Genomic DNA, 11,315 nt, shown 5'->3' with positions numbered 1-11,315 from the left:
AGCAATGAGGTGCAGTCTAGAACTCAGATCACTCGGCTAGAACAATCTACTATCGTGGTCTTGCTCCCTTTGCAGATCAGTCTTGAATCCTAAGTTCTCATTTGGAACAAGACGCGATAACAAGCCTTAGAGACAAGATCTGATTAGTTCACTTAATACCATAATATCTACTCTCGCTGATTAGGGATACAAAGCTTCGGGTTGTTCTAGATGGCTGTTCCGCATCGAATCCTTCAAAAAGACATTTGACTTCCTGAATCTCTCTTCTTTGCTCTTTCACCTGCTCCAAACCTGGAATGATATCAATTAAACACGAATTAGGACTGAGAATTAGCTCAAAGCACACATATAATGGTATTAAAAACACCATATATCAGGTATCTTGGAGGTGATGTTTTAGATAAGATTCATATCGATGGAATGATAGGCCTTTTTATGTTTATTAATTATGGAATATATTTTCACTACATACAATTGGATTTCATTGCTCATTATATTATTAATATGTGTTGGGGTGCGGGGTTAAACTCACTGAGTAAACTAATTACTCATGACTCATTTGTGATGCACTCTAAAATGGGAAGAAACAGCACTAGCCAGCGGTAGTTTTGTTATCCTTGCATTGGTCTTTTGATAACAGCAAGGTCGACCTATGTGTAAGATGATTTTGAAAGAATAAATATATAATGTACAAAGATTGTTTTTAAAGTGCGGGTTCCATACGATATTAGTCCTTGTCTGGGATGAACTAACTATTGGGTATTACTTGGCCGGGTTGAAAAACCATGAGTGATATCTGATAGGAGCGTCGATGTTGCCAGATCGCTAGTTCAAGGAACTCGGAAGTATTCGGAAAACTTGGGTCGACTTTCGGAGAGCATTGTCGTGTCATTTCTGGTCATCTACGATCGGGGGTGTCAGATTCGTAGACCGGAGAAGAGGAAAACTACTGAATCTAGCACGGGTATTTTAAATGTTGACTCCTATGTTGTCATCTGGCCTTCAAACTTCGCATTCCATTCAAATCTACCGATTTCAGAGACCACCACCGGCGGAGCTGAGCGACAGTTTCACCAAAGAGATCCAAACTCAAACATATCGAAGCGAAAGGACAAGGTAACAGAAGAGGAAAAGGAAAACAAGTTAAAATGAAGGAAAAGCTCCTACACAAGTGAGAAAATGCGCTACTACGGAAAAAAAATGAAGGTTTTTTGTTTTTGAGATGATCGTATCTTTGTATGTATAATTGAAATCAACATTTCCAAAATGCTACCAAATTATTATGTTTTAAAATCATACTTAACGATTTTCAAAAAATTATAATATAAAATTATTATGCTGCATAAAGCAAAATTAATATAGTTATTCTTCCGTTTCTCAATTCTCCTTTTTAACGCTCTGTGTCCCGATTGGGTTTTGACTTTAAAAACTATGAAAGTGTATGTTAGTTTTAAAGTATCTAAAATCAATTTTATTCAAGTTAGATTCTAGCTTCTAAGATGTTAAAAATCTTCTTTAAAAATCTCAAAACTAAAATAACTGATTTTATACTTAACATGGGGGTTTTAAGCCACAATTCTTTCTTTTATTATTCATGAAACAACAATTATTAGTCAAAACTTTAGCATCAGAATTATAATATCAGTAAAAGTCTTCACAATCACAAACACTCAGCGCCTACTTAAAAATATCATGCAGCTATTTCACACTAACAAATACTCTTGACCCTTCAATAGGTATGGAATACTTCTCCGTTAATAAAAACAATATATATATAGAGAAAACCTCTATAAATTAATAATGTTGGAACTTTGAAATTTAATTAATTTATCGAGATATTAATTTAAAAAAAAAATTCTTATTTAGATTTTCTTATTTTAAGATATATTTATTCTAAGATAAGAAAATTTTGATTTTAGTGTATAGACATTAATTTTTTTTTTTTTTTGAAATTTGACATTTATATTAATTTTATTTTATTATTTCATTATATAATATATATTGCATAAAACTTAAATGTGGTTTTAGATATAATATTACTAAATTTTATCAAAAATATATTAAGTGTTAAGAAAATATAAAGATAATTCTATTGTGAATATAAAACAAACAATATAATAATAAATTTTTACTTATATAAAATATGTATAAATATAAATTATTAATTTATAATCTTAACAGGACCATATATTTACAAAGGATTTTATAAAAACATATTATCTTATTATTTTATCGATTTGTGCCAAATTTTGAATCGGTTCAAGTTGGACCAACAAAATTTATTAATTTATAGAAACTATTAATTTATTCAGTATTAATTTATAAAAGTTTTACTGTATTTTAGAGATAAACACGGAGGCGAAGGATAAGCAAGAAAATGTACAAAAAAGATTCTGGAAATTAATTTAGGACAATAAATGAAAAGCGGAAAGAAAAGGACATGAAAGGTGTTCGATCTGCCTTCGTGGCAATATGGAAGTGGGCATAACTAAATTCTAAGAGAACAAAGATTCTTTTTTTGGTTGGATTCTCCCTCTCTACGTTTGCACTTATGATATAATTTATAACTAGAATTTGAATCCGTACATGCGTGCAGTTATTTTTTTTTATTTATAAATGTATAAATTTGATATTATTTTAAAGGTTTTAAATATATCGCTTAAATTTTAGTCTTATATATTGTGTAACTCTATAATTTTATTGTTTAGATTTCTTAAATTTATAGTGATCTATTTTTTATATTATAATTTTCTTAATTTTTTTTGTATGCAATATATTTTTAAAAATAATTTAGTTATACTATAGAAGTATATTCTTATAGTTTAATTAACTATTTTATAAATGATGATATAATATGTCAGCCTACATCTGAATAAAATATGTATAAATAAAATCATATAATATAATATAGCAACTATATATTTATATAGCACTATTGCTATGAAAATATTAAAGGTTAATTATATTATAAAAATCATATAGTTGTATAACTATAATTTATCAAACATAAATTCATATTAATAGTAGAAGCAATGTTGTTGTATATGTTCGACGCAGCACAACTAAATACAGCAACTCTATTAGGCTTTGAAATTTTTTAAATGCTAGAATAAATAAGAAACAATTAAATACAATGAAATATCTATAGTTAATTGAAAAGAAATGGTGAAAGTTTTAAATACAATGAATATATCTCTTGATTTTAAATTTTCATCCTAACAAAGAGTTGATTGTATATGGGTAATTGTAATAATTCTGTTCTTTTCTCAGAGGCATTCTTTTTTTTTTTTTAACCGAGTGTCCTGTTCCCACCGTGGTGGTCCAGACTAGAGACCGAACTTTAGCGGCGCAGACGCTCACCCGAGGGTGGGTCATGGCCAGGCAACGGTCTTCGGTTTCGGACGTCAGAGCAAGTCCGCATGTAAATTCCTTGGTGGCCAGTGCGAGTCGAAACCGGGGCCGTACTTGCAGCTGCAAGCCGTTTACCACCAGACTAACTCGTCCTGGTTAAACTGTATAGGTTGAACTTTTTATAGTGACTGAGTTCACCCCGAAGGTCCACCTCGTCAAAAATATCAGTAGGGATTTTTTAGCTAACCCAGTACCACCCCGCTGTCCCTGAGTATCGAACTGGCGACCTCGGGTAGTCGTGTGTGAGAAACATTCAGTACTGCCGCTAGGCCACCTGACGTTCTCAAAAAAGGTGTTTTCACCTCTTTGCCGGGAACCCAAGCAATGTAAATAGTCTCTCCCAACGCGAATCGAATCCGGGTGGCGTAAGTTACAGCCGCAACCCCTTTACCACCAGAGCTAACTCGTTCTGGTAAAACTGTATAGGTTGAACTTTTTATAGTGACTGGGCTCACCCCGAAGGGCCACCTCGCCAGAAATCCCCGTAGAGATTTTTTAGCTAATCCAGTACCACCCCGCTCTCCCTTAGTATCGAACTGGCGACCTCGGGTAGTCGTGTGTGAGAAACATTCAGTACTGCCGCTAGACATTCTATTTATCATGTATTTAGATATATTGAATAAATAAAAACTAATAAATGCATTAAATATCCAATATGGACATCAACAATAACTGAAACACTAAACCAAACATGATGTTTTTGGCAAAAAAAAACAGACGATAAAGCGTGATAAGCTTAAAGAGTTGATATTAATGCAGAAGCTCTGTTAGCTTTATAAAACGACCACAAAATGTCTTAGGAAAAAAAAATAGTTGATTCAAGGGGAAAAAATGTTGGTCCCATATTAAACGAAATCTATTGGAAAACAAACCAGTTGTCTAAAACCAAATAAAAAGAAGAATATACATTATAGAGTTTTTGATTAAAAAAAAGAGTTAAAAATACATTATAGAGTTTTGGATGGTTTGTATTTATATCACATTTCCTACGTACTGCTATTAAAATAAAATAAGAATTCCACAAAAGAAAAACAATTTGAGAACGTAAGGTGGCCTAGCGGCAGTACTGAACGTTTCTCACGCACAACTACCCAAGGTCGCCAGTTTGATACTCGAGAAGAGCGGGGTGGTATTGGGTTAGCTAAAAAATCCCTACAGGGATTTCTGGCGAGGTGGTCCATCGGAGTGAGCTCAGTCACTATAAAAAGTCAATTTGCGATAAAAAAAAACAATTTGCGATAAAAAAAATGTAATTTAGATATTTTCAATAAATCATTTAAAAATGAGACAACTCTTTCACAAGACGTGAAGAAGACTAGAACATAGACAGCCTGTCAGATTAAAATCTGAATGAAGAAATAAAAACAAAAACAAGAAGAAGAAGAAACAGAGCAAGAAGAAGGACACACAGCCATGGAAGAATCAGAACAAGTTCTTCCTCTACGTAATTATAATTCTCATTTCTTATATTAATTTCATATAATTTCAATTGCTAACTAACAAATATTTCGTTACAGTAACAAAAGTCAAAGATCTGACAAACCCATCACCAGCCTCATCATCTTCATCATGCGAAACCAGAGAGGAAGCAGAAGTTCTCTGTTTACCAATCTCCAGCAACGAGGAAGGAGAAGAAGAAGAGAACTCTCCAATACGAGAAGTAGCACTCACCGTTCCGACAACAGATGACCCTTCATTACCTGTGCTAACATTCCGCATGTGGGTCTTAGGAACTCTTTCGTGTATCCTCTTGTCCTTTCTCAATCAGTTTTTCTGGTACAGAAGAGAGCCTCTCTCAATCTCCGCCATCTCTGCCCAAATCGCCGTCGTGCCTCTTGGTCGTCTCATGGCGGCAAAAATCTCCGACAGAGTCTTCCTCCAAGGGTCAAAATGTGAATTCACGTTGAATCCAGGTAGATATATCATATAAATCCAAATTTCAGAAATCTCACCAAGACCCGGCATTGAAATTTGTGAGCTAGAAACTAAATAATCAATATATATATATATATATATATTTTAAAATTAATTTATAGACCGAATGATCCATACATATTACCTACGAAAACTTTTGATGTTAAAAGTCAATATTTTGTTTCTCTGTGGAGGACTGGCCAGCCTTAAATCTCACAATGGATCAATCAATCCACGTTGGTTGGTTATATACTTTGAAAGTTTGTTATGTTTTGATTAATTTTCAGGTCCATTTAATGTGAAAGAGCATGTGTTGATCACTATTTTCGCTAACGCCGGAGCTGGATCTGTTTACGCCATTCACGTCGTCACCGTTGTGAAGGCGTTTTATATGAAAAACATAACCTTCTTTGTCTCTTTCATTGTTATCGTTACCACCCAAGTTCGTGTTTTCAAGCTTTTTCTTTTTCTTTTTTGAGCTTTTTCATTATAAAAAGAATTTAAGTTTGGAGTTGGTTCGAGTTTATTGTTTCTGATTGGAGAGTGTGATTATGTTTAGGTTTTAGGGTTTGGTTGGGCCGGAATATTCAGGAAATACCTGGTTGAACCGGCGGAGATGTGGTGGCCGGCGAATCTTGTTCAAGTTTCACTCTTTAGGTAAATACACGTTTCTCTCTAGAGTTTTCGATATTTTCTATATACAAAACAAAAACAAAATGAATTTATTGTGTTTTTCCAAATTTCAGAAATTTATGGAGATGCCATTTCAACTTTATGATCGTGGCATTTTATAAAGTTGTGAATCCCCTTAGCTATATTTGCGAAGTGATTTATACACATGTCGTCAATACAATCATTCTCGCTAAAAAAAAGATGACATGACACTTAAAATAGATGACATGGCATCATATTGATTGTGAGATGTAAAATTTTTTTATAAAAATTTAAATTTTTTACAGGAAATTTAAATAAGGTAATAAAAATAACTCATGTATCATCATTAATGTCAGTTTTCCATATAAATATTTATTTATGGTAAACTATTAAATATATTGATAATTCATATATCACAATTAAAATAATAATATATATGTATATATGTATCTCACATTAATAAAAATAAACTAAATAAATTAACATTAATCCAAAAAAAAAATTGATAGTTAAATATTTCAACATTATTTAAAAAAACATTATTTAAATTTATCTGTTAATCTTCATCATTTAAATTAACAAAAAGATTTTTCAATTTAACTAAAAAAAACAAAGTCTCAAATTTATTAGAATTTATATTTATATGTAAATATATATATATATATGTATATATTTAAAATTAGATGGGAATATATATATATTTAAAATAAATAATCATTAAACACAATAAATAATTAAAACTATTTTATAAAATATAATTTTATCTTTATTAAAATTTAAATAAAATAAAATTTAAATAGTTATACCAAATCAAAAGAAATAAGATTACAAAAATACGTTTATGATTTTTTATAATTATTGAAGTGAAAATATAAATTAATAATGTTGAAATATAAATCAAAATTTTTTTAAAAAATAAAAAATGTTATGTTAAAAATTACTATTTATGCGCATGGCGCAGGAAAACTCCTAATTATCGTAGTAAATGCTAGATCATATATCCAATCCCCACATACTCACCAATATTTTATATTTATGAATAATTACAAAACAAATAAAATTGAGTTCTAAACTTAAAAACTTTACTGTAGGGGGTAAACATTTTTATCACGAGGTTTTTATTTGGCCATGCATGTCGCTTTGGTAAAGTGATATCATCTTCATTCTCATTCTATTTTATACTTTAAAAATCTTCAATCTTATTCTATTTTATTCTTTAAATAGAGTTTGGAGTAAAAAAAGATATAATTCTACTCCTTTTTTTACTTTATGGTAATGTAAATAAATTTATTTTATAAATAAAACAATTTATTTATTTTGTTCATTGTTTTGTTTTTTACTTTAGTATAGAATAATATTGAAGTAGAACCCGATTTCACTATATAGTTACTCATTTAAAAAAAAAGTAGAATGATCTATTAGAGATGGTGTGAAAATTAGTTTGAAAGTTGGTTGATCAAACATGACTGACTACATATTAATAATATGTAAAAGCACATGGGACCCAAGTTTCACATTAAATGTTGTATAATTTTATTGGACGTCTTCGAAAAGTACAAAATCATATGACGTTTTCTATACATTTTTGTAGTTGTTTGCTTTCTAAGACAATAATTATAATTGATGTAAATGTAATAACTTTTCCTTACAGATGTGGTTTAAGCTGTGCAAGTAGATGATATTTCCATTGACCAATCATTTGTAACTAAATTGTGTCAATAAATTGTAACATATTGTTTTGTGGTTGGTTAAAATGACAGAGCGTTGCATGAGAAAGAAGAACGTACAAAAGGCGGACTGACACGTACACAGTTCTTTGTGATAGCATTTGTCTGCAGTTTCGCATATTATGTGTTTCCGGGATACTTATTTCAGATGTTGACGTCATTGTCGTGGGTTTGCTGGTTCTTTCCAACATCAGTCATGGCCCAACAGATCGGGTCGGGTCTCCACGGCCTAGGTGTTGGAGCCATAGGACTCGACTGGTCAACCATTTCCTCTTATTTGGGTAGTCCACTTGCTAGTCCATGGTTAGTCCAAACTCACACCAGTGTAGGCTAGAAATAAACCGAAATTTGTATATAATCTGATCGTTTTTTTATTTCTATGATAATTTTTCACTATTAATCCAAACAAAACCCAATGAGACAAAGTTTTCAAAGTAAATTAAACAAAGAAATTTTAGTATCAAGTTGATCACCACTTATCAAAGTCATAAAAAGAAGACTAACCCAATAACCAAATGCCTGAATATATGGTTTTATCTTGGTTTAGATTCAATTTAGTTTGGTATTACAACAACTATGTGTCATCTGTTTTTATCAGGTTCGCGACAGCTAATGTGGGTGTAGGATTTGTGCTGGCGATATACGTCGTGGTACCGATATGCTATTGGCTTGATGTGTTTAAGGCCAAAACCTTCCCTTTATATTCGAGCTCTCTTTTCACAAGCGAAGGTTCCAAGTACAATATCACATCCATTATAGACTCTAAATTCCACCTTGACCTTCAAGCTTACGAGCGTGAAGGCCCTTTGTATCTTAGTACTTTCTTCGCCATTAGTTACGGTATTGGCTTTGCCGCTCTAAGCGCTACCATCGTGCACGTTGCTCTCTTCCATGGAAGGTATAATCTCAAACATTGTTACATTATCGAATCGGTTTCTTATAAATTATTTGTATATGTTTGTATTCGAGACATGAATGGTTCTTATTTGCTTAATTGGTTATACTAATATTTTCAATGATTATTTTTGCAGGGAGATATGGGAGCAAAGCAAACAGAGTTTTAAAGAAAAGAAAATAGACATACACACGAGGCTGATGAGAAGGTACAAAGAAGTCCCGGAGTGGTGGTTTTGGTGTATTCTCGCTATGAATATTAGCGTCACAATCTTTGCTTGTGAATATTACATAGACCAACTTCAGTTACCATGGTGGGGTGTTCTCTTGGCATGTACAGTCGCCATTATCTTTACACTTCCTATTGGTATCCTCACCGCTATCACCAACCAGGTATAACCGATAACTAAAATGGATCGAGTAGATGTTATAACTAACCACTTGCACATTCTAAAAAATGATTTTGATTATAATTGTCAATTTATTTGGATATACATTAAATATTTTGTAGGCTCCAGGATTGAACGTTATTACAGAATATATCATAGGATATATCTATCCAGGATACCCAGTCGCAAATATGTGCTTTAAAGTATATGGATACATAAGCATGAAGCAAGCCGTCTTATTTCTTCAAGACTTCAAACTTGGTCACTACATGAAGATTCCACCTAGAAATATGTTCATGGCACAGGTTACACTCTCTATTTTCAACTACATCATACCACTTCTTAAGGTTTTAAGTTATACTCACACATAAATGATCTATTTTAGATCGTTGGAACACTTTTATCATGTTTGGTGTACCTCGTAACGGCTTGGTGGCTAATGGAGACCATCCCCAACTTATGTGATTCAATTTCTAACTCGGTTTGGACATGTCCAAGCGATAAAGTCTTCTACGATGCATCTGTGATATGGGGACTTATAGGACCACGTAGAATATTTGGAGATCTTGGTTTATACAAATCTGTTAACTGGTTCTTCCTCGTGGGAGCTATTGCTCCAGTTCTTGTATGGTTAGCCTCAAGGATGTTCCCCAGACAGCAGTGGATCAAGCTTATAAACATGCCAGTTCTTATTAGTGCAATCAGCTCGATGCCACCCGCAACAGCTGTGAACTACACAACATGGCTTCTTGCCGGATTCTTATCTGGATTTGTTGTGTTTAGATACAGACCACATCTATGGCAGAGGTATAATTATGTTTTGTCAGGAGCATTGGATGCTGGATTAGCATTTATGGGTGTTTTGCTTTATATGTGTTTGGGACTTGAGAATGTGAGTTTGGAATGGTGGGGAAATGAGCTTGATGGTTGCCCTTTGGCCTCGTGTCCAACCGCTGCTAATATCATTGTTGATGGCTGCCCACTTTATACGTAAAAGCGTTTGCGGCTCAGTTCAGTTGGGAAATGGCGGAGGCCGTTGCGATGCTAAAGTTTGGCTGGTGCATTTGGTGCATACGTTTCCTTCTCTCATTTACATTGTGAGAGTATTGTGTATAAATTGGAAAGTATTCAACAGTTTGGTTTGATTTTTATTCTGTTATTTGTTTTTGACCATGTTGTAGGAGAAACTACAACTGTTAAAAGTTATAAGTTAGAATACCTAAAAGATCGGGTCCGCCTAGCTAGTTTTTTTGGATAATATGCAAGCATCTTAACTAGAGAATGAGGTGAACAATGTGAAACGAGAAATGAGGACAAGTGAAACGAGTAATAGTTTATAATATGGATCTTTGTAACACTTTTACAAGAACAAGTGTAAAAGTAGTAAGAAAATTAGTCAAATGTGTAGAGATATGATGTTCTTGTTTTGTGTCCCTCCTCCTCTTGTTGTAATAACTTGGAAGCATTTTTAACGTTTCCATTTGATGCATTTGATCCATCTAATGATATGACATTAGCATTTAATAATATTAACTTCAATTACTTTAGTGGATTATCCTCAAGTGTACGTTTGACGTTGCCTCTCACATGATCAGAGATGTCAAACGAGCAAGCCGTGTCTAAATAGTCTAACCTCGGTTAACATTTTTCGGATAAAGTATCTAAAGTCTAAACCTGAACAACGCAAATATTTTAGTTTTCTCAACATGAAAAAATTGATTGCGATTCTCTTTCGGAATTAGATATATCCTATAGAAAGTCTTTTAGTTTAACCACTAACAATGAATCTTTTAGGATCGTAACACTGCTGTTTGCAGAGGATGGATTCGACCATCCCACAAGGCCCCGAGGAATAGAAAGGCCTGATCCGGATTAGTTAAGAGCGACGGCTCGATCGGTCGGCTCAAGAGTCAGGTCTCTCGGCTTGACTCTTGAGTACTTTTAGTCGATCGTCATCGACTAAAGTATATTCGGCTCAGCGGCTGCTCGGACGCCTACGGGCTTCTCGGCCCAGCTGAGGAGGCCCACCAAGATGGCGTAAATTAGGTCAAGGACGAAGCATCAGGACGTCTATATAAGGAAAAGTGGAGACAACGAGAGAAGGATCTGAAATCACTGACTAACACTTGGCGGCTAGATTAGGGTTTTCACCTTTGCTTCATCTCGCCGTTAGTTGTACTTTTCCGGTAGCTCATCGAGCCACCGGCTTCCTTTCTGTCGCACTCTCTTCGTTTCCCTTGTAACCGACTGAACGTTTTCTCCGATCATAAATAAGACGTCTTTGTTAAAACCCATATCTTCTTTATTACCGTTTTCCGATCAAACA

General features: G+C 33.4%; 1 protein-coding gene across 1 annotated transcript; it reads left to right on the top strand.

Moving 5' to 3' along the window:
* Positions 1-4,824: 4,824 nt before the first annotated feature.
* LOC106312972 (oligopeptide transporter 7) lies at positions 4,825-10,268 on the top strand. Its single transcript, XM_013750683.1, has 9 exons — positions 4,825-4,855; positions 4,929-5,324; positions 5,613-5,767; positions 5,885-5,982; positions 7,740-8,009; positions 8,305-8,604; positions 8,738-8,993; positions 9,112-9,294; positions 9,375-10,268. The coding sequence occupies exons 1-9, from the start codon at positions 4,825-4,827 to the stop codon at positions 9,981-9,983; spliced, it is 2,298 nt and encodes a 765-aa protein (XP_013606137.1). The 3' UTR covers positions 9,984-10,268.
* The last annotated feature ends 1,047 nt before the right edge of the window (positions 10,269-11,315 follow it).

Source organism: Brassica oleracea, chromosome C9, assembly GCF_000695525.1.
Source record: "Brassica oleracea var. oleracea cultivar TO1000 chromosome C9, BOL, whole genome shotgun sequence".
Taxonomy (NCBI): domain Eukaryota; kingdom Viridiplantae; phylum Streptophyta; class Magnoliopsida; order Brassicales; family Brassicaceae; genus Brassica; species Brassica oleracea.
Note: the sequence above shows the minus strand (reverse complement) of the source record. Positions and strands in the feature narration are given on the sequence as shown.

Excerpts from the sequence above, each read along its gene's own strand:
- LOC106312972 (XM_013750683.1), top strand. The coding sequence starts at position 4,825 with ATGGAAGAATCAGAACAAGTTCTTCCTCTAC. Across the intron at positions 8,605-8,737 it reads GTTGCTCTCTTCCATGGAAG|GGAGATATGGGAGCAAAGCA; the intron begins GTATAATCTCAA and ends TTATTTTTGCAG. Across the intron at positions 8,994-9,111 it reads TCACCGCTATCACCAACCAG|GCTCCAGGATTGAACGTTAT; the intron begins GTATAACCGATA and ends AATATTTTGTAG.